The sequence below is a fragment of the Enhydra lutris genome, unplaced genomic scaffold (genome assembly GCF_002288905.1).
Source record: "Enhydra lutris kenyoni isolate GAN:26980312 unplaced genomic scaffold, ASM228890v2 scaffoldscaffold12, whole genome shotgun sequence".
Lineage (NCBI taxonomy): Eukaryota > Metazoa > Chordata > Mammalia > Carnivora > Mustelidae > Enhydra > Enhydra lutris.
This window is the reverse complement of record NW_019154096.1, coordinates 36,266,298-36,290,281: the sequence shown is the minus strand read 5'-3', so window position 1 is coordinate 36,290,281 and position 23,984 is coordinate 36,266,298. Positions and strand designations below refer to the sequence as shown.

Below are 23,984 nucleotides of genomic sequence, written 5' to 3'. Positions count from 1 at the left end.
AAAGTGCTCAATAAATGTCACCAATGATTATTAAAAGGTGTGAGAATGATGAATTCAAGCCATGGCCTGGGTTTTGGGGAAAAAAGGGGGGGGCAAGTTATATAGCAGTATAATAAACTAGTTGCTATAGAATAAGAGCTTTCTAGGCTTCAAATAAGTAATTCAGTACTGTCCGTTATATTGAAGTGTTTTAAATCCATAGCAGGCATATCTGATATGATACAGAAATCAAGGTTCCTCAAGTACCTTCCTGAAGATAAAACAGAGCTAGGACATGAAAGGCACTTCAAAGTATAGAGAGAATTTATATATGGCTATATGGAGGAGCTAGTACAATACAATACTGAATCACTTAGCTTTCGGAATCAGACTGGTCTGGGTTTGAGTTTTGACTCACTTACTACTGGTGAGCTACTGGGTAAATTATCTTACTACTCTGGGATGGAATTTCATAACTTATAAAATGAAGATAATAGCAGTATTTACACTTCACTGAATTGTTGTAAATAATAAATGATAACATGCATACCAAAGGGCTTAGTATAGTGCCTGACACATTATAAATACTTGAGAAATGCTACATTCTGGGCTCTGAGAGAACAGCATTTCCCTTCTTCCAAGGGTAAACAGTCAAACACAGTTTGCATGTAAGCTTACATATGTGATCTCTAAATATCCCAAGAGCCTCAGTGGAAAGTACTGTCTTATTTTTGTAGATGAGTAAACTGAGATTAAAAGAAATTAAGAAACATACTGAAATCCACATACTTGAGCAAATAGTAAAACCAGAATTTGAAGTGACAGAGAATTTAAAATGCAGCACTAAAACTTTATTAATTCCAATGAGTTCACAGACTTTCAGAATATACAGTTTAGGAGGATGATTATTTTAAAAACTTAATGGGCAAATTCAATACCAACATTCAGGTACTAACTTTCCTGGATAATATCCTATGTCTTTCTCAGCTGATCTATCCTACATAAGATAAGTCCCAGACACCAAATTCAAGCCACACTATGCAGCAGTTATTTTGGGGTGAAAAATGTTTCCAAGTGACCTACTGGAGGAGATATACTGAACAAAAGGAAAGGCAAATTAGCTTTCATCACTAAGAAAAACTTCACCTTCACTCTTTCCCATCATTTCAAAGATTTCTAGCATTAGCATAAGAAAAAATACTCAAGCAGTTTCTGTAAACATTTTGTTCTAGAATTACCAATGATAAGATGCCAGCTAGAAACGTCAAATCCTGAGAAAAATATGTCTAAGTGTGTAAGGTAGAAAGCAGGAAATGTTCTAAAGCATAATAATGCTACTGCATAGCAGATATAGGGATTACTTAAAATTATTTTCTTGGTACACACAAGTTTATTATTATTATTACTAAATACATTTTAAAGGCTAAAAGGAAGATGGAAATGGAGCCATCTGTAACATGCCTGTATTTTCATGCAGGCTCTGACATGCATCATGCAAATTGGAAAAAAAAAAAAACCAAAAAAACAAAGTGACTATGAGGAAGGTGGTAGGAAAAAATCTGAAATTGTACTGTACCACGCTTTGTCAGAGAAGTAATGGACTAACTTCTCAACTCCTTGCCAATAGCATAATGGGAGAGCAGAGACAAGAAAAAGACAGGACAATGGTGTCAGAGACCACACACAACACCAAGGAATTGCCATGACTGGGTATCGCAGCCAACAGTATTTGCTTAGCTTTTGTTGTGTTTTTCCAGGCAATATTATTTTATTTAGTATATTTATGTGAAAAGAAAACATTTTAAATAAATTTAAACCTTCCTGCTAAAGAGGTTTGCAAGTTAATATAAATATTCATAACCACAGAACAGTATATGTAAAACTTCTCACACTTTAAAGAAATCATTTGAAGAATCTTACCAAATAAAATATTGGAAGGGTTTTGACAATTTAATATTCATACTCCAAAGATCTAAAAAGGTTTAGCCACATGTAATCCCTTACAAAGCAAGTAGAAATCATTTCTTTAATAATTTCAGAAAGCCTTGCACATTATAAACTAAATACAATATTAGTTTACTTTTATTACTACTGCTGCATTAAAGACCAATTAAAGTATAATCTGATCTTCATGTATGTCTGTCTTAAATACGATGTTCTAAATTAAAAGCGAGGCTCCACATATCACTAAAAAGATGGAAGACATGACTGGATTCCTAGTATAACTAGATACGAAGAATTTTGCTCTGTAGTTCACATGAACCCAATCACTATTTCCAAAGTCTTCTGGAAACCAGGAATGCTCTTTTTCCTCTAGATCTCAGAATGGTATCTCTAGATCTCAGGGAATTTAGAAAAGATAACTGATTGACAAGTAGAAATTATATATAAAAAAATTCTGAGACAAGGAGTTCAATGGCTTTTCTAAGTTGATCAGTTAACTTACTTGAAAACTATCAAACTATTAATATTGACTTAAGTAATAAGGATTTATGACCTAGGCACAATCAGTGTGAGATGCTTAATTTTCATGAGTCTTTATCTCTAAAACACAAAACCCATTAGCGTTTAACCTCTGGGACTCAGAATAGCTCAGAAAATAAAACTAAACATCATAAATAGTACTACTCCATTGCTGTGACCAATATGCATGGTATATTTATCCAGAGTACAATTTTGCAGGCATTATGGTACAACAGATATGGCTAACAATTCCACAATCTACAGAGCAGGTTGTTATAAAAGTCTTATGCAGAAAACAGCAATTGCTGTGTTTCTCATAATTACAAAGTGCCCAGCGAAACTGGTTTATGGGACAGCCTCCTGGACCATGAGTTTAATGCACATTTCTAGTCAATTAACCAATGACTAACAGCATTTGAAATTAGCTACAAAAATGGACAGAGTATCATATTCTGTATTATTTGTTCAGTTTTTCAGTTATCCTATTTTCCATTTCACTGAAAATATTTTATTTTTATGAAAAGTCACTCCCAGAGCTAATTTCTCATTAAAGCACTGAAGCTAATGCTACCCTTACATGTAAAATTGATTAAAGTAACATGGTGGAGCCAATCAGATTGAGCCACATTAACGTACACCTTATGAACATGTTTGGCAGTTCAACAGTACATATCAAGTGCTTCTAGAAAGTGCACACAGCCTTTGATTAAGCAACATCCTTCTAGAAATCTACTTAAGAGAGATGGTGATACTGATCTATACACAAGGATAAATGGCATTGCAAGCATGCCTCTATTTAATAGGGAAAAATGGAAACAACATCAATGCCCAACAATAGGAAAAGATTATAGTATAGCCACATAATAATATTATCATGTACCCATTAAAATGATGCTTTCAAGAAATATTACTGTTAACAAAAATGTTCATATGATACTATGTGAAAAAAAGCAAAACCAAAAATTAAGAAAATATGAGAGTATTATGTGTTTCAAGAGAAAGCACTATTTCATTCAACTTTTAACTGAATTTTAAATACACTCACATGTGTGCTGGGCTATTAAGTAAATAGTTTCATTTAATAAATACATACTGGATTGTGAAATAAAATGAATTTTAAGTGTCATTTGCTTGTGAAACATCCTCAGAGGCTTATAAGAGAAGGAGGAGGATATATGACAATGTAAAATTCTGGGTGGAAAAGTTAGTTATTATAATATAAATTTAGAAATCAGGCAATACTAATGCTACATCAAGAAACTGCTAAGCTATTAAGACAAGCAGATGCACTTATGTTATTTTTGTTGTTTAAAAACAATTTTTGTCTCAAAAATTTAGTCTTTTTAGGCATGACAAGAAATAGGTATTACTTCAAAATATGCTTTTTGAAAAGTCAAGGTATTCCTAAAAGTATATGCTCTGGCACGAAGTGCTACTTGAGATTACCATAAGGGCTTTTTACTTGTCAAAAGCAATTATTTTTGTTAAATTTTCCTACTATGAGGTAGGTTATCTATCATTCCTAATTTTATACAGTTGGAAATCAAAAAGACTAAACTAGTATTAGTTAAGTCAATTTGGACAAAAGCTGAATTCAGGACAACAAGAAGACCCCTTCTACATCCAAAGGTAGCTATTTTTAACCCAGAGAAAAATTCAATTTGAAACTGGGAGACAAGCATTATCAAGTTGAGACTAGTAATATACTCAAGAAAAGAAATGGAAGTCAAAATTTCCTAAGCGAAAAATATATAAAGACCAGGATTTTCCTTTTTTTCTCCATTTTTCTGGAGTTATCCTTAAATTCAGGAAGAATATCCTAGGCCAATGCAGCTTTTCTGAGTGACCAGAGCTAAACAGTCCCTGTAAACGTTAATTATTTCATTCTCCACATATCCAGAACAGGCTATATCATTAAGCTGGAAGGTCTACTATTCCTATAAATTAAAAACAAAAACAAAACCTTAGCGAAGCTTGCCTGACTTTTGCCTTTAGAAGAAAAGTCAGTTCACTTATGTTGATGTTCAAGATGGCCTCAAAAAAGAACTTATTAATGAAACATTATAATAAAGGAGAACTCTCTCAACTATCTACCATCACTTATAGAATTAACCTTTCCAAAACTCAGCCCTAGGAATCACATACTAACTAAACATGGAAACAAATATTATTTAACTAAATATAGGTTTAGTGTAGAAGGGGGAGATCTATTCCAAAACACTATGAAAACCACTGGACTCTATACCTTTCTTTTCTATATATTTTTTGAAGATTTTATTTATTTATTTGAGAGGGAGTGTGTGTGCATGAGCACACACAAATGGAGGGAGGTGCAGAGGGAGAAAGAGAAGCAGGCTCCCCACTGAGTAGGGAGCCTGATATGGGACTCAATCCCAGTACCTGGGAATTATGACCTGAGCCTAAGGCAGATGCTAAACCAACTGGGCCACCCAGGTGTCCCTTTCCTATATTCTAGAAAAATTCAAAATATTCTGAAAAAAATTAAAATTCTGTATTTTAGATAATTTATACATAATTCTATATTTTATATTCCATAAAATTCTTTATTTTAGAGAAATTTAAAATATTCTTTAAAATATTAAAATAATGTTAATTTTATTAGTAAACTGCTTTAGCTGTTCTCAGGGTAAATCCAAAATAGTGTAGTAGTTTAGAACATATTTTTCCTCTAAAGGAACCTCCCCCACTCAGTAAGAGATAAGTCATGAACAAGTCATGTACTATCACTTTCCACCAACAGGGTCTCATAAGTCTCAGTGATCAAGTTCCAGGGCCAGTTCTCTTAGCTATATAAGCCGTGAGAATATACGTACTACCTTCTGATGTGGCTAACACATCTAAACTCTAGAGAACCAAAACTTTCTCCTTACTAATTGGAAGATGAGGAGAAGAAAGATTTGATCTATAAAAGCCAGAAAAAAAGATCCTGATAGTGTTGCAGACCATGCTTTATAGTTGGGAAATGAAAAAGGCAGCTCTAACCCAAGAGGAAAGAAGGAAGAAACATTTAAAAATGGAGGGCCAATGACTGAAGGGAGGGACAAGAAAATTCTAAAGCTACACAAATAAAAAACTAGTGAAATGAGCATTTCTGAGATACATGTTTTCAAAATAAATGTAAATTTTTGTTTGCAATATGGAATAATTAACCTTAAACTTCAATTCCATATTATAACTAGCTGAAGGGAAGGAGAATGAGGGAGAAGAATGGTAGGGAAAGAAGACAGGAACTAAAAGGGAGCTACAGTAAATTCAAGGTAGGGATGTTAATCTGAGGTAAATCTGTCAAACCATGCAAATTACTAGCTGTAAATCTAAAAATATATTATTATGTTACACCTGCCCTTTGAAAGTCAGATTAGTTCACTAGAGTTTTAAAGTAATTTCTTATGTGCTAGGAATACTTAAATAGAGGAGAAAGGAAAGAGAAGTACTTGAAGACAAGAGAAGTAAAAAGGAGGCCTACAAAGGTGGTAGGGGATGGAAAAGGAAGAGGAGGAGGAGGAGGAAGAATCTCTCTTCTCATTGCTTCCACCGAACAAATTAACTTGCTACTAAATAATCTGACATAAAAACCTATACAAACTTTCTGTTCTATTTTCTTTTAAACAAAAAAACAAAAGGGAAGCAGAGGTATAATAGCCAAAAATACACCTCAAACCTTATCTCAAATTTATACTGATACCTCATAATTTTGCCTAATTCAATAAATGAATTTTTATTTGAATAAATCACATTTCTTAACTTTAACTGCTTAAAACTATGGGACCTTTGATATTTCATACAGATAAAGATAATTTATTAAAAAAATGATCTGAATCAAAAATTAGGGTAATTCCACGCAGGAGCCATAAAAGTGACTGATTGACAATATTAATTACCTTTTTTTCACTAGTATTAGCTTTTTTGGGTGACTTTTCAAAAAAGATAAAATATAACCAACTTACCAGGTGTACTCAAGTATATAATGTAAAATAATAAAAACTGTTTTGGAAAGCAGATTCAATGTAAACAAAAAATCTTTTAAGTCAAACAATTACTAAAATTATTAGAAATATTAGTAAACCATGCATATTCAAGAGCCATTTTCTTCTGTACTGTAAAGCAGCTGATGAATTACAAAAATGTATTAGTTGTTAAAAAAAAACCCTTGAAATTAGATTAAAAAGATTTCTTTTAGATGACAGTGAAATGCAATCAAAGCTTCTTGATTAAGAAATATTTAAAGAAATGTGCAATGGTCTAGTAAGCCTGCTCCCTCAAACAGTATGCATCTGTCCATATCATTACAGATAGTGTATATATTTTTGACATAACTAGATAAAAAATTTTGTTATTCATAGATCTCAAGGTCACAAAAAAAGAAAATACATTAAAGGCAGATGCATGTCAGTAGGTCTAGGGTCACTGGCAATAGGTTTAAACAGCATTAGAATTAAATTAACTTCAGGTAGTTCTCCTAAGGCTCTAAGTAGAAGTCTATTCACATGCAGTCAAAGGAAGGGTTAATTAAGAGAAGAGAACCCAGAGAGTGCTGGTTTAGCACATGCCTACAGGTCACTCTGGACAGGAGATGGGGAGCTGGGGGAGGGACAGGTCATGCAGAAGGGAAATACCATGAATGGGAAGCCAGAGCAGGATAGGAGTGAGAGACACAGACTCACTCTGTCTGCGGTGCGGCGGAACAGTCCGTGGCATCCCCTGGAAGGAGCCCTGCCAAGGAGAGAAGGAGGGAGCAGAATACCCACCCTGTGCAGAGAGAGATGGGGTAGGGAGGTATAATAAAACAGGGAACCGAAAAATAGAGAAACCAAAGTCACACTTTAAAAAAAAATAACAATAGTGTTAATAAGAATACAGATTTCATTTTTTTAAATATAGGTAGTTCAAATGATTAAAAATATATCATAATACAAACCTAGGTATTATTCATATATTTTAAGAAAAAAATTATTTTCCCCTAATATTTATAGTTAAAGCATAAGAAATGAAATACATATTCTTTCTTGTATACATTACATTTATCATCATGTAGCTCTTTTTTAAATAGCAGATTCCAGTCTTTCAAAAATGTGAAAACATTTTAAAAGGGAAATAGATTTTTTAAACAAGTGTTAAACAGAGAAATTACATTAATTATAAATCAGGCAACAAAAAAACTATCATACAAAAAATGTTTATTTCTTTTTAAGTCATAGGTTTTCAGAGGATTAGCAGATAAAGGACACTGGCTGAAAATAGCAGAACCAACACAGCATTAAAAAGACTTAGGATGAGAGTGAGTACTGTCAAGAATGTGACATACAGGCCACAGGTTAAGCATGCATGCTTTTTAATATGAGTAACTTATGGCTTCTTAGATTTATGTAATAACAGGTTATTAGAATTGGAATACATCTGCAATGGCATTTACTTCCATCTCCTCACTTCCCAGATAAAACTGGGTTAACAAGAAAAAGATTTGTTCGATGTCTCACAAATAAAAAAAGATTGGGTCTCAGGTCTGTTTCTAGTGCTCTCACCAACAGAAATATATCCACAAATACAACTGCTAAAACAGTAACAAAATCATAAAGGAAAATGAGCTGTAAATTATCATCATACCCAGTTCAATGTGCAAAAGAAAGTATGCATAATTTTTCAGACAAATTAATCTGACATAGAAATAACTTATTAGAAAATTACCAATGTAGTTTTTAACTGGTGTTTACAGATTTCATAAACACTCCTCCAAATAAAAATTTTTTCTACTTCTGTATCAATATTTCTCGGCTCGGTTCAGTATAATCGGATACTTGTTTAAATTTAAGAGTAATTATATCTACACTGCTCACTATAAAAAAAAAAAAAACAGAATGATCCACTTTCTATGTTAATGAAAGGGAAAAACAGCTCCCAGAAACTATGTGGAATTAATGATTTTTAGAATATCCTATTAAAAAAAAGATCCTATCTTTTGAAATTATCATCTTTTCTCCACTAATTTAGCCATAGGTGTTTGTGAAAATAACAGAAAATATTTAAGAGGGTGATAATCCCAACTGTTCTCCAAAGATACTGCCAGATACAATTCTATTCTGTTGTTTCAGAAATATTTTGGTTTAAAAGCTTTACACAAAACAAATCTTCAACCAAAAAAGGGCATGCACTTTTCCTATAAGTTTCACCAGAGCCAAGGTTCTACTCACTGTACTGGGTAAAGACACTTTCAGATGGAGATTTTGTATATAAGCTAAACTAGCAGTCAAAGATTCCTTTTCAAAGAAATAAATTCCGGAGGTTTGTGAAATAGTACTGACAGGGAACAAGGGAACTGTGTTTTTCTTTGGATCTTCCATAAGTCCTACAACTTTAAAAATGTCACTGATCTTCTCTGAGCCTCAGTTTCCTCATTTGTAAGACACAGGATTAGAATGTGCTAGAGAATGAATTGTGTTCCCCACAAATTCCTTATGTTGCGACCTATTCACTCAGTGTGATGGTATTTTTGGAGGTAGGGGGCACTTTGGGAGGTGAATAGGTCAAGATGGTGGAGCCCTCTGAATGGGATTCACGCCCTTATAAAAGAAATCCCATCTCTTGCCCCATCCACCACAAGAGAACACAAGGAAAAGATGGCTGTCTATGTAGGCCCTTGCCAGACACTGAATCTTCTAGTTTGCTCTTTGATCTCCTAACCTCCAAAACTGTGGGATAAAGATTCCTATTATTTATAGGTCACCCAGTCTCTATGGTGTTTTATAATAGCTGCCCAAACAGACTAAGACAGAATGGTTCATCTCTAAGAAGATTCTCACTTTCAGTTCTTAGAATTCAGTTACTTACATATCTGTCCTTATCCCTACTCCAACCATTGTTGTCCTTTAATTTTATAGCTATTTATATGGCATTTAAAACAATCAACTCTGTATTAAATGGTATCTCATGATAATTCATCAGTTCTTTGAAATAATTTAAGTGAAAGTATCCACTACAATACCTAGAACCTGGCAGGAGTTTTAAAGGATGTTAAATGTCCCACCTTTTTTGCCCAAAGTCCCTAACACATAGCCAACTCTAAATAACTGTTTATGGATTTAAACTGAATTAAATGAAGCTATTATAAAACAAATGAAGTTTTGTGTTTAACTATAGATAAAGCTATAACATCAGGCCTGAATACACATTGCAGGTACCTAAAAATTTTAGAAACAAAAACAATGACACCCATCTTCACTCACCCAAGATCAACAAACCATGACTTCGGGGATGGGTTTGGGCATGAGAGGGAAAGAGAGACAAGGCTGAGAAATAAATACATAAATAGTTCTGCCTGCTCCTGCCAAGGGGCACCTGTTTATTACCAGCTGAACAGCTGTCATTTCAATTTTGCCTAGAAAGGCAAAGAAAATTCCTCATTTTACTGACTTCACTTTAAATGTCTCCTTCCACTTCTCCACCCCCATCTACCTAATTCCTATCCAGGCTTCCAAGTCCATTTCAAACCCATTCCCTAAAAGCTTCTCTGGATCCTACCTGAACTGATTATGATCATTCTTGTTTATAAATATCTACATCACACGGTGGGTACTTGTCTCAGGAAATTTTTCTTCTGCTTTTCATTATGCTGATTTGAATGTTTCTCTTATTATTCCATGAAATATCACCACTCTGAGAATAATAGCTTTCTCACTTTTCTTGGTGTCAACTATAAGCGTCAGTAAGTGACTTTCACAGGGTGAAATATACGTTCGATTAAAATTTAATAGAGGCAGTACTTCCAGTTTCAGCACAAGATGGAACAGGTAACACTTCCTCCTTTTCCTTCTACAAAGTATAGGCAAAAACTCTTGACATTATATATAAAACAAGCATAAAACTCTGAAAGGTGAAGCTAAAAAGATAGATCAGCTAGGGACCTTGAAAATCGGAGAACAAACAGTAGAAAATTCCTGGGGTACCTTTTTGCCTAATGTATCCTAGACTAGGTGATGAAGAAGTCAGCACACAGATATGCCAATGGGCACAGACCAAAAAAAAAAAAAAAAAAAAAAAAATAGAAATAGTGTCAAGAAAATCCTGAATTATGCTGAAGAACCAGGAAAGAGGTACCCTAGCAGTTCACAAAACCTGTACACAATTACCTGCTAAATGCCAAAGGCAAAAAAATCCAGCCCCAGCCCTATTCCCAACAGAAAAGACTGAGGGAGCCAAGGCTTCCATCCTTCCCTGGCTCTAATATTGTCTTATATCATTCTTTATGTGTGTAGAGGAAATATTTAAGACACTTATAAATGGGGGAAAGAGGTGTGCTGGGGTGGCTCAGTCATTAAGTGTCTGTCTTCAGCTCAGGTCATGATCCCAGGGTCCTGGGATCGAGCCCCACGCATCAGGCGCCTGCTTCTCCTTCTTCCACTCCTCCTGCCCTGCTTATATTCCCTCTCTCACTGTCTCTCGCTCTGTCAAATAAATAAATAAAATCATAAACAAATAAATAAATAGGGGAGAGAAAGGGACTTAAAGGGCAGAGAGGTTCTCCACTTGGTAGACTACATAATACCTACAACAACCATAACAGTCCCATACAAACCGACACACTCAAAACACTTATGTATAAACCAAAATGGAATTCTAAGAGGTATAAGTAACATATACAAAGGTGAAAAAAAAAAAAAACCAGAAACAAATAAGGAAACAAAACAAAAAATAAAATGGAAGACTTAACGTACCAGTAATTACATTAAATATAAAGGATGTATAGACACACCAATTAGACTGGCAGAATGAGACTGAATAAAAAAAATCATGACCCAATCACAGGCAGACACAAGAAATTCACATTATATGTAACAATATAGTTGTTTTAAAGTAAAACAGGAAAAAGTTTTATCATGCAAAAAAATCAAAAGAAAGTAAGAGTTGCTGTGTTAATATCAAATAAAGGAGGATTCAGAGCAAATTACCAGGTACAAAAAGTGACCTTATAAAATGATAAAAGGGCAATCTGCCAAAAAAACATAGTGATCCTAAATGTGTATACACCAAACTACAGAACTGTGCAATATATGAAACAAAAACTGATAGATCTGAAAGGAGAACAGAAAAATCCACAATTACAGTTGGAAAGTCTAATGCTCCTCTATTAATAAGTGATACAACTAGACAATATAATCAGCAGTGATACAGAAGGACTCAAGGACACCATCAACAATCAGGATCTATTCAACATGTATAGAATATTCCATCCAGCAAAAACCAAATAAACAGTCTATGCAAGAGTCCATAGAACATTTACCAAAAGAGACCACAATATAGGCTACAAAACAAATCACAGCAAACTAAGGGAATAAAAATTGCACAGACTGTGTTTTCTGACCACAAGGAAATTAAATTAGAAATCAGTAACAGAGGGTTGCCTGGGTGGCTCAGTGGGTTAAGCCTCTGCCTTCCGCTCAGGTCATGATCTCGGGGTCCTGGGATCGAGTCCCATATCGGGCTCTCTGCTCAGCAAGGAGCCTGCTTCCTCCTCTCTCTCTGCCTGCCTCTCTGCCTACTTGTGATCTCTCTCTGTCAAATAAATAAATAAAATCTTTAAAAAAAAAAAAATCAGTAACAGAAAAAATGGTAGAAAAATTTCCAAACCCTTGGATACTAAACAACATAATTCATATATCAAATACGTTTCAAGGGAAATTAAACACACACACACACACACACACACACACACACCCCAAATACAAAAGAAATACATATTGAAAGTTGTAGAACACAGCTACAACAGTAACAGAAAAGAGAAAAAAAAAAAAAACAACCCTCAAATCAATAAGCTGAACTGCTACCTTAAGAAACTTGGGAAAAAATACCAAATTAAATCAAAAGTAAGTAGAAAAAAGGAATACAATAAAGAGCAGAAATTACAGAAATTGAACACAGAAAAGGAGAGGTAATCAAGGGGGGGAAAGTTGGTTCTTTTGAGAAGTTTGATAAGATTGACAAACCACTACAAATGGTAAGAAGATCAGAGAGATGATTCAAATTACTAAATAATGAATGAAACAGGGTCACAATACAGATCCTCCAACCACTAAATGGGAATACTATGAACAATTTTACAGTCATAAATTTGACAAATAAGAAGAAATGGACAAATTCTTCAAAACCACAAATTATAAAAACTCATCTGAAATTAAAGACATCATCTGAATAGGTCTATAACAATTAAAAAACTCCCCAAAAAAGAAAGTTCCAGGCCTAGATGGTCCACTGGAGAATTCTACCAATGTTTAAAGAATTAACACCAATTCTATACAATATTCCAGAAAACAGAACTAGAGGAAAGAATACTTTCCCACTCATTTATGAGGCTAGAATTACCCTAACAGAAAATCAACAAATACAGTACAAAACAAAAAACCAGAAATCAACAGACCATTACACCTCATGAATATAAACATAAACAAGTCTTAACAAAACATTATTGATTAGAATTCAGAAATATGTAAAAGAATTATACACCATGATGGGGGGGGTTAGGTCAACAAGAGTGACTCAAAAATGATCAATGCAATCAATAGGCTAAAGTGAAAAAAATTACATGTTCATATATATTAGTAAAGCAAAAAGAACTGAACAAAATGTAACAGACATTCATGATGAAAACTCTCTGCAAACTAGGAATAGAAAGGAAATTTCTCAACTTGATAAAAAGCATCTTTCAAATACCTATAGCTAACATTTATTTCATGGTGAAAGACTGAATGTTTTCCCCTTAGATCAGGAATATGGCAAAAATGTTCACTTCCATCATTCTTATTCAACATACTATTGGAAGTCCTAGCCAGTGACATGATGTAAGAAAAGGAAATAAAAGACATATAGATCAGAAAATTGAGAAAACTGTTCCTGTTTGCAAATGACATGACAGTCCACACAGAAAATCTAGATCTATAGGAAAAACCCAGAACTAGGAAGTAAGTTTATTAAGTTCATAGGATATAAGATCCATATACAAAAGTCAGTTGTACTTCTAAATACCAGCAATGAGCGTATGAAACTGAAATTTAAAAGACAATACCATTTATAATTACTAACTATGATGAAATAATAAAGAAAGTATATGTAGAACTTGTATTCTGAAAACTAGAAAATGTTGATTTAAGAAATTTTTAAAATTATTTAAATTAATGGAGAGATACACCTTATTCAAGGATTGGAATACTCAACACACTAAAGATGTTAATTCCAAAATGATATTTAGGTATAACACATTTTCTCTCAAAATCCTGGCAAGATTTTTTTTTAGCTAAACACAAGCTAATTCTAAAATTACACTGAAAACCAAGTAAATTAGAATACATAAGCAATTATGACAAAGAAAAAGTAGGAGGAATCATTCAACTTAAGATTTTTTATAGTTATAGCAATCAAGACAGTAGTATTGGTAGAGGGGTAGACACACAGATCAATGGAATAGAAAACCTAGAAGTAGATATATACAAATATATAGTCAACTGACTTTTGACAAAAACACAAAGGAATTTAATAGAGAAAGGATAATATTTTTTAAAATGGTGCAAAGTAACTGGATATTTGTAGGAAAAAAATGAACCTTGACCCAAACCTTATATCTTACATAAAAATTCATGGAAAATGGATCACAGAGTTATCTATTTCAACGATTTTTATTTATTTATTTATTTATATGACAGAGAGAGAGAGAGAAACAGAGAGAGAGAGAGAACAAGCAGGGGGAGGAGCAGAGGAAGAAAGAAAAACAGGCTCCCCAGTGAGTAGGGAGCCCAAGAGGGGGCTGGATCCCAGGACCCTGAGATCATGACCTGAGCTGAAGGCAGATGCTTAACCGACTGAGCCACCCAGGTGCCTCGTGGATCACAGATTTAAATGTAGAATGTAAAACTATAAACATCTCAGAAGAAAACAAAAGTTTTCAGTGTCTTGGCCTTGGTTTATAAAGAGTTTAGACATAACATAAAAAGAAATCCAGAAAAGAAATCCACAAAAGAAAAAAAATCCACAAAAGAAAAAAAAATGTTGATAGATTGGACATCAAAATTAAAATCTTTTACTCTTGAATGACTCTATGAAGAAGATGGAAAGACAAACTATCGGGGGGTTGGGAATACCTGCAAACCACATACTTTACTCTTATGTAAGGACTGGGGGAGTATATAAAGAACTCCACATTCAACAGTAAAAAAATTAAAAATCAAGTGAGAAAATGGGAAGACATGAAGATATATTTCAAGGAAAACGGCAAATAAGCACATAAGAAGACATTACTAATATTAGTTATTAGGGAAATAGAAATTAAAACTACACTAATATAGCAATACACACTTACCAGAATGGCTAAAATTAAAAAAATAATAACACTACTAAATGCTGGTAAAGATGCAGAGAAACTGTCACTCATACAATGTTGATGAGAATCTGTTCTGGCATTTGTGATAAATAGCTTGGTAATTTTTTTGAGTACTAAACAGAGAACTGTCATATGCCCCAGAAATCACACTACTGGGCATTTATCCCAGAGAAATGAAAATTTACATCTACACAAAATCCTCTACACAAATACTCACAGCAGCTTTATCTGTAATAGCTAAAAACTAGAAGTGATCAAAATGTCTCTCAATGACCCATATAAATGGAAAAATACTTGGCCATATAAAGGAACAAATTATTGATAGACACAACTCTTTGGATGAATTTCCAAGGTGTTATTCTGAGTGAAAAAAGTAGTCTCAAAAGCTCATACACTATATAGTATCACTTACATAACATTCTTGAAATGATTTGAATAATAGGCATGGAAAATCAGATTAGTGGTTGCCATGAGGAATGGTAGAGGAAGAAGGGAATGACTGTGATTATTAAAAGGCAGCACACAAGGCTTTGTAGTGGTGCAGTAATTCTGCTTCTTAAATACAGTGTTGTTGCCAGAATCTACACAGTAATAAAATGGCACAGAACTACACACATACTACAGCCAATTTCCTGGTTTTGATATTGTACTAGACTTATATAAAATGTAATCATTATGGGATATTGGTGAACCATACAAAGGATTTTTATTACTTTTTATGGATCTATAAGTATTTAAAATAAAAATTTAAAAATAGAGGAATAAAACCATAATGCATATTAGAATAATACAGAAGAAGATTACTTAAAATGCTGATTATATTGGTAGGGTCATATTTTCTTGGGGAGGGATGGAAAACATGTCTAAGGTATTCTCATCTCTATAAAGTGAAGGTAATTTCCCTGAGTATGAAAAGAAGAAAGATTATTTAGTCCTTTCGACAATAAACAACTGAAATAGCTATAAAATACAAGACTAACAAAACCCTGAGACCAGGCAAGTTCAGAAATACCAGACATCTGGGCAACACTACACAGCAGCACTAAAAGCAGGTATTGCCTCCCCATGATTCCCTATCTATTGGGAGTGTTTCTAAAACAAAAGAGAACTTGTGGAGAAGAACTTAACTTTGAAACTTCGAAGACTCAGGATTTATAAGATGTAAGGAAAGAGTGGGAGACCTGATCTTTAGCAAAAAGACAGCAGAAGCAACCCAAGTGTCCAGATGCACGGATCTCTTCCAGCAGTGAGTGCTGGAACAGCCTACACTCCTGAACTGAAGTGTATCGTAAGTGACGGCAGTTTTAAGATGGATCTGAGAGCCAGAAGGTCTAGTCCTCAAATCTGGAAAACATATCCACCTTTCTCTGGTCCAGAAATAGAGCTTCACTCTCCTATCATCTCAGATTTACCCTAAGAATCAAGCAATGTCTTTGATTTAGTATCCAAAACCCTTAGCACACTGGGATTGAAATACAGAATAAACTAGTCTAAGTTCATTGAATGAATCAAAAAATGAACCTATGGTTTAAAAGCTGAAGGAATGTACTTTGGTGGAGATCATTAATTCCTGCTACTTAGTTCAGGTTTAGAGCCTAATCCAATGACCGTCACACAGAACTGAATTATGGACAGTCTAAAACGAAATGCTGTATAAATGTAAAATACCCCTAAATATCAAAGAATTGGTGACAAACAAAAATCAAAGCTCAGAATGTAAAAATTCTCAATATCTTCTTTATACTGATTCCACTTTTTAATGATACTACTGGGTTAATAAGATATTTTGTTAAAATTAATTCTGTGTTTCTCTTTAATTTGGATTCTAGGGCATTTACATTATACATGCAGCTCACATTATATTTCTACTGGAGCACTAACAGAGAGGGCAGAGAGTGCATAATTCTTTCTTAGTTGATGCCATGAACTCATAAAGTTCCTTAAGCTCTAGCCAAGGAAGTACCTTTTGCTCATCTGCATCTATTTTAAATTTTCTGATGACTTCCAAGATGAAATGGCAGATATGAGATGCTTTCTGCTAGAGAAATGTGGTTTCTCTAAAACACTTTGTTTTATATGAAACAAAGAGAAGTAGGTATGTGTATGAATATATTCCTGGAATCCAAGCGGGAAAATAAAATCTACTTGTAGAAAAACATACCTGGGATATCTGACATAAACAGTTTAACAATATGCACAATATTCTAATTTATACTTTAAATTCATGGGACATAAAAATAACCAAATAAAGGAAAACATGAAAAACAGAAGTGTCTGAAACTCAGGGTTTTAGAGGTAACTTCATTTCTCTCAAGATAAAGCCTACCAGGTCTTCACATAAAACACTGTGAGAACTCTGTGTGGGATCAGACAAGGAACTAATTTTTCCAAGAACACTTGTAGCTCTTCCCTCAAAGAGCTGCTTTTTCTTAATGCTGATGTGAAAACAGATGAGAGTTTTCACCTCAAGTAAGTTTAGAGGATTTTTTTTTTTTTTTTAAAGATTTTATTTATTTATTTGACAGAGAGAGATCACAAGTAGGCAGAGAGGCAGGCAGAGAGAGAGGGAAGCAGGCTCCTCGCAGAGCAGAGAGCCCAATGCGGGGCTCGATCCCAGGACCCTGAGATCATGACCTGAGCCGAAGGCAGAGGCTTTAACCCACTGAGCCACCCAGGCGCCCCAAGTTTAGAGGATTTTTATCTTAACACCGAAGAGATAAAACTCTTCCTGATTCATGATTAGTTTGCTAATTTCTCCCTCTTCCGGGAGAGTCTAGGAAGCTCCCTGGAATAGTCTTACTTGCTCCAGAAGGGTCTGTAACACTTGGTACTACAACACTGAGCTTTCCTAGATGAAGCTCTATCACTAAAAAGATTACTGCCTTCTATGCACTCAAGTCCCCTCCACACTCTGAATCTACCTCTCCACCTAACTTCACCTAACTTGATTTATCAAGTTGCTTCCTGAAAGTGAACAGGATTATCCATTTCTCATCTGATTGCTATCATTAAATTTCTAAGAGTAAAATCTCTCTACATCCTGCCTACACCCTTGATGTACAAGTCAGTAAATTGAACTCTGGATTACACAAATGAAGTGGATCCCAGTAGTAGAAAACTTTGGTGCTGTCCTTTGTTTTCCAACTACCGTGTAGATAAACTTTGCTTCTTCAATGGATACTTTAAACAAAGTTTTAAAAATGCTTTCTATATTTCTGGCGTTTGGTATTAGAGGGTGCCGATTTAGATACCCCTAAAATTTATGACTAGATAAATCACTCAATTGCTAAAATGGTCATATTTAATTTGTTCTTAGCCTTGAAAAACAATTCTATTTTCAGTTAATGACTTCAGATGTATCCAAAGAAGTTATAATACAAATGTTTAAAAATCAGTGTAACAATACACATAATAGGATTCTTGTTGTATTGTCATAAATACATGTGGCTGGCATATGATGTCTCAGTAAAGATGGCTCCTGTCAGCATTTAGCTCCTTGAAACACAGACCATATTCAGTGGTCCATATCTAAAAATGATCACACAGAAAAATTTTTTTTCTTTGACACCAAAAATTTAAAAATAATTACATGATCACATTATAATTATTTGTTTAAATACCAATTTATATGTATATTTCACTTAAAAATACTTATAGTGACATATGCTATATATAAACAACAGTGAATGTAAATAAAGACCTCCAACAAAGAAATCCTTAATTCCCTCTGAATATATATGAGTAGTAATATAACACCTCACCAATTGGGATAAAATGAAATGCCAAAGTATAAAATCAGGACATTAATCTCACATAAAAATTAACTAATAACGCTTCCCATTCTCAAATCAGGAAGGCATACAGTGTGAAAGAAAAAGGACTAAGGAGAGAGTCCTCTTAAGACAAATCTTTAGGTTATGATGTTCCTTTCATGTAATACTTTATGTTTTAATCTCCCAGGCAAGCAGAAAAAGGGAGGGAGCAGAGCTCCTCAATAGTACATATAGCATGCTGCTAGGAAGTTAGCAAACTCCTTCTCCTTGGGAAATTATGAACAGTTGACATGATTTCTGTGATAAAGTTTTCTGATTTTATCTTTTCTATTTCTTTTTTTTTTTTTAAGATTTTATTTATTTATTTGACAGAGATCACAAGTAGACAGAGAAGCAGACAGAGAGGAGGAAGCAGGCTCCCCGCTAAGCAGAGAGCCCGATGCGGGGCTCGATCCCAGGACCCTGGAATCATGACCTGAGCTGAAGGCAGAGGATTTAACCCACTGAGCCACCCAGGTGCCCCTATCTTTTCTATTTCATAAATAGCTATTATAGGAACATACTTGACTATGATATTTTGAACTATATGTATAATCTAGTAAATCTGAGACATGAGAACCTAATTCTAAGCACAAAGAATTGCTGATAATCCTGACCATATTCTAATTGCTGAATTTATATAAGTCACATACATATCTATTAAATAAACTAAAAAATGGATTAAATCTTTGATCCACTACTAGAAACTAATTCTAAGAGAACATTTTAAAATACATAGGAAATCATCTTTCCTCACCTCTTTGCTATATAATAAAGTGAGTTCTTAAGATATGAGAGAAAACTAGTAACAGATCTAATTGTGTATATTCTGAATTTCAACTGGTAGGCAACTTTCCCACTGATACTGATAAGACAGCATTTATTTCTACACTCAATTTTAAGAGTAATCCAGGTGAGCCATCATTATCTGACAGGCCAAGAAGATCCTTTGCGTCCATTTTGCAATCCCTTCTTTGAGATTCAAGGGATAAATAATAAGAGAGTTGATGGTCTGAGTCTAGAAATGTTTTCTTTTTCTTTTCTTTTTTTTTTTTAGAAATGTTCTCTTTTTTGATATTTTGGCTTCTCTAGTTCATTTAAGATATTTAAACAAAGGCTCTGTAAAATGTATATATTGCGAAAATTTAGAATTCACTTAATGTGCAAATCTTCACACAGTGATGTTAAATGCTTTGAAACAATACTAGAAATACATTAAAAATATTTAATTCAGTCTAAGATAATGCTACTTATAAGAACATGCTTGTATACAAATAATAATGTCATACTATCTAAATAAACTTTTATAAGTTTATACATTTTAAATGAATCTTCTCACATAATCACCATCTCTTCTCACATAATCACCATCTTCCTAGTATTCCTAATCTCACTTCAACTATTTTTGTGTGAATGATTAGATACCTTCCACACTACTGTTGTTCTTTTCCATGTTACCCATTTCACCATTTTATCTGGGTACTCTGTCCCTCAGATGAATATTTCACCAGAAGCAGACTTATCCACTTTCCTCTTTTTTTTTTTTTTTAAGATTTTATTTATTTGACAGAGAGAGACACAGTGAGAAAGAGAACCCAAGCAGGGGGCAGCAGGAGAGGGAGAAGCAGGCTTCCCGTTGAGCAGGGAGCCTGATGTAGGCCTTGATCCCAGGACCCTGGGATCATGACCTGAGCTGAAGGCAGCCACTTAACAACTGAGCCACCCGGGCACCCTCCACTTTCCTCTTAAGGTAGCATCTTTTCCAACAGCTCGTTCATATCTCTTTTTCCTCTGTCTTTCCCTCCCTAAATCTGAAATCCAGCTCCCTTATTTTCCTTCATTTCTTCTAACAATGTCCATCATTTTTTTTTCATTTTTCTTTCCATGTCCTAAATGACTGCAAACAAGTATTATGAACGGTACCTCTCTCTTCTCTACCATCCTTCTCTGCCTTTTACTATAACCAGATTACTTCCTTGGATGCCAGAAGTATTCTGAGGACATGCTGACATATGCCTCATAAACCTCTGAAGGAGATCCTCAACTAAGAGTGTCAAGAAGGGCAATTAAACTTCCCAAGATATTCAGGAAATGGTAAAGAACAAGGATTCAGACTATAACTTTCATTCTTCCCAAAGTCTTACTAGCCAGATCAAAAAATGTTACCTACACTCAACCTGGAGATTTTAAAATACAACACGCTTTGATTCCCCAAACTGCTACCTAACAAAATCACTGTGGTCAAAGAAGGATCCCACTGCACCTCCCCATCACCAACATCTTGCTTAAAGATGTTGGATTCCTGCTAAAAAACGAACGTGCAGAATCAAGTATAACTTTTTAGAAGAGAAAAGAAAATCTTTATTACAGTAAATGGTTTCTAAAATAAGGTAATTTTATTTCAAATGAATCCTAAGTCCAAAAAACATAAAAATCAGAGAATAAACTCAATATTTAACCTCAATAGTTAATAATAATTATCATTTAACTAAGTAAGTAAATATATGTAACTACCTCTTTAAATACAACTCAGTAAAACTACTTTTCCAGATAAAATTTTTAATTCTATTTTTAAATGGACTTTACACAATTTCAACCACTTCCCTAAACATACAACTGTGTTGCAGCCAAAATAATATACTTACTGTTGTCTAAATGTATCTTCCTACCTCATCACCTTTACTTGTACTGTTCCTTTTGTCAAGGATATTTGTTCCATTTCAATCTGCAAAATCTCTTTCAATCCTTTAAGGCTCCTCAGTGCACCTTTGGATGAAGGAACCTTGTACTAGCAGTCAGAAGTCTATCTTAGCCACTGACAGACTATGAAAATTTTAATATGCCATTTAACCTCCCTGCCTTCTGTTAACTTGGATAGCTATAAACAAAGGTGCTAAGTCAAGTGATTCCTATAGCAGTAGATAACAAGGAAGCCTAAAGTCTGGGTTTATTAACAGCACTAGGCTGGAAAACTGACCTTCATTTCACCCAAATTATAGTAAAATAACAGAGCAATGTCTTGGGGTTGGTTTTATACCATTTACTTTTGTCTGATTAACAGTTGTCAGAACAAAAAGATGAAGGAATCCAGAGATGGTATAAAAACTCCCATGAGAATGGGAAAATGGAACATCTCACACTTAAATCACCAATCTACTTAGGAATAGTGTCTGAAAATACAAACATCTGTGAGGAAAACTGAAGAAACAGGGAAACCCAAACCTTCATCTAGAAGCAAAAGGCATAGTCTTGTTTTGAAATTTCCTTCAAACTAAGCTTCCACATCCTTTAAAGAAATACTCTATCTTCTCTGTCTACTGGCATCTTTTACTTTCTAGAATTCAACCACAACCTTCACCTTTTTCACCAAGCTCCTTGATTCTTCAGACTAGACTTTCCCAATCCTTTGAACCTAACAGAACTCACTGCACTCTAAGTGTATCACACCACCAGTCCCTTTAATAAACACCTGCTCATGAAAGAAGCAATCCTGAGTGGTCTGTGTATTTTCTTCCCGAATTCTTATTTCTACTTCAAGAGCCTAAAAACTGAGATGGGAGAGACTCACAAACTTTTGTTGAATAAATTATTAGCATCGCACCTTATGTGAGCACACACAAAAAAGTTACTTATTAGATGAAAATGAAAAAAGCATTTTATAAACTTTAAAGCCTATAGCTAAGTTTTAAAAATTGGGTTGTTGATTATAATAACCATTATGGTCCCCTGTTCATTTCTGTTACTAGGATTCCACTGCTAAAACAAGGCAAAAGAAGAGTCAAATGTGGCTTATTAGGCATTCTCTTTAAAAAAATGTCTATTAGTTGGCACCCAACAACAGGATTAGGATGACTAGCAGGCCATGCGATGACCCTCTGGCCCAGGCACGTCCTGAACTTAGTTTCAGAACTCAGATTAAATTATGGTCAGTGTATGTTAGCCTAAATATGTTTTGAAAAACAAGAAAACTTGGTTACTTTATACTGTTTAGAAGAAACCATTCCCTAACCATGCCTAAAACATAACCTTTACTATCTATATTTTAATGCATTAATTCTTAACAGCCTCAACATCTGAGTAATTATAATAGAATATATTTGAAAGTTTCAACAACAACAAAAGAATAAGCTACATCATGTATTTCCAAAGAGTCATGCTGTTAAAAAGGGAAGACTACATTTTTTTTTTAAATTTCTACTTCTTTCAGGGCATGAAGAAATACCACTCTCATAAATACATGCAATGAGAGGAGACTAAACATTCAAATAAAATGCGCTACAGTGTGCAGAATGGAAAAGCTATTAAATGCACATTCATTTATATAAGACACACAAGAGAAGCTTTAGAAAGCACATAGACACCTAAGAGACAAGAAAAATCAACTTACCTTAAAAAAAAAAAAAATTACAGCCATGGCAGATTCAAAATTATTAGATTAAAGTAAAAAGAGTGAAACGAACATCAAAAGAGTAAATGACATGAGAGAGGTTAAGGGCATATGTTACTTACAGGAATTCTTCTCCAGGGTGTTTGAGTATATTTATCAGCATATGTGCATTTTTCCTCTTTAGAATTTTGGTGGCAGTTACACCGAGTTGCCTGAATAAAACCACAAAATTTACACGGGTATAATTCTATATACACATATATACATACAAAAAGAATTAGAGGTTGGGGCACCTGGGTGGCTCAGGGGGTTAAAGCCTCTGCCTTCAGCTCAGGTCATGATCCCAGAGTCCTGGGATGAAGCCCCGCATCAGGCTCTCTGCTCGGCAGGGAGCCTGCTTTCCTTCCTCTCTCTGCCTGCCTCTCTGCCTACTTGTGATCTCTGTCTGTCCAATAAATAAATAAAATCTTTAAAAAAAAATAATTAGAGGCTCTTTTAAAGGGTAAAAGACCACTGTCACACACAAAAAAAGGCAAACATCCAGGTCTATTCATTAGTCTCCTATCTTATTCAGAGACTGGATTCCAGAGTCAGTCAGTAAAGCTAAAATTCTGAATAGTGAAAATTAACCTTGGGAATCTCTTACACTGTCCATAAATACACTACCTATGATCTTATGTGTATAAATATATACAATACTATGTATATAATATATATATTAATATATATGAAAATATATATATTATAATGTAGAATATATATAACAATATACAGATTATAAGGAATACAATAGCAAAATATAATGTATTTCTCTAAACTATAATGGTACTACAGTCACTACACCATAGTTTCTTAAATTCATTTTTGATGGCACTCTATGGATATTAAACACCACCAGTCCACAGATAAGGCTGTCTATTCACATGTGTGGTGCTTTTAAGCCTTCTTAATGATGTGTTAA

The 23,984-nt window shown here is 34.2% G+C and overlaps 1 protein-coding gene across 2 annotated transcripts in view; it reads right to left on the bottom strand.

Annotated features, from left to right (window-relative positions):
* LOC111144932 (coiled-coil serine rich protein 2) overlaps positions 1-23,984 on the bottom strand; it is a 198,636-nt gene that overhangs the window by 9,884 nt on the left and 164,768 nt on the right. The window contains exons 9-10 of one of the 2 annotated variants that reach the window (XM_022499542.1): positions 23,146-23,235; positions 7,128-7,212 (exon numbers count right to left, since the gene is read on the bottom strand). In XM_022499542.1, coding sequence (XP_022355250.1) covers positions 7,128-7,212; positions 23,146-23,235 — 175 coding nt within the window. The remainder of the gene's footprint in view (positions 1-7,127; positions 7,213-23,145; positions 23,236-23,984) is intronic. The other variant, XM_022499541.1, reaches the window with a different exon arrangement.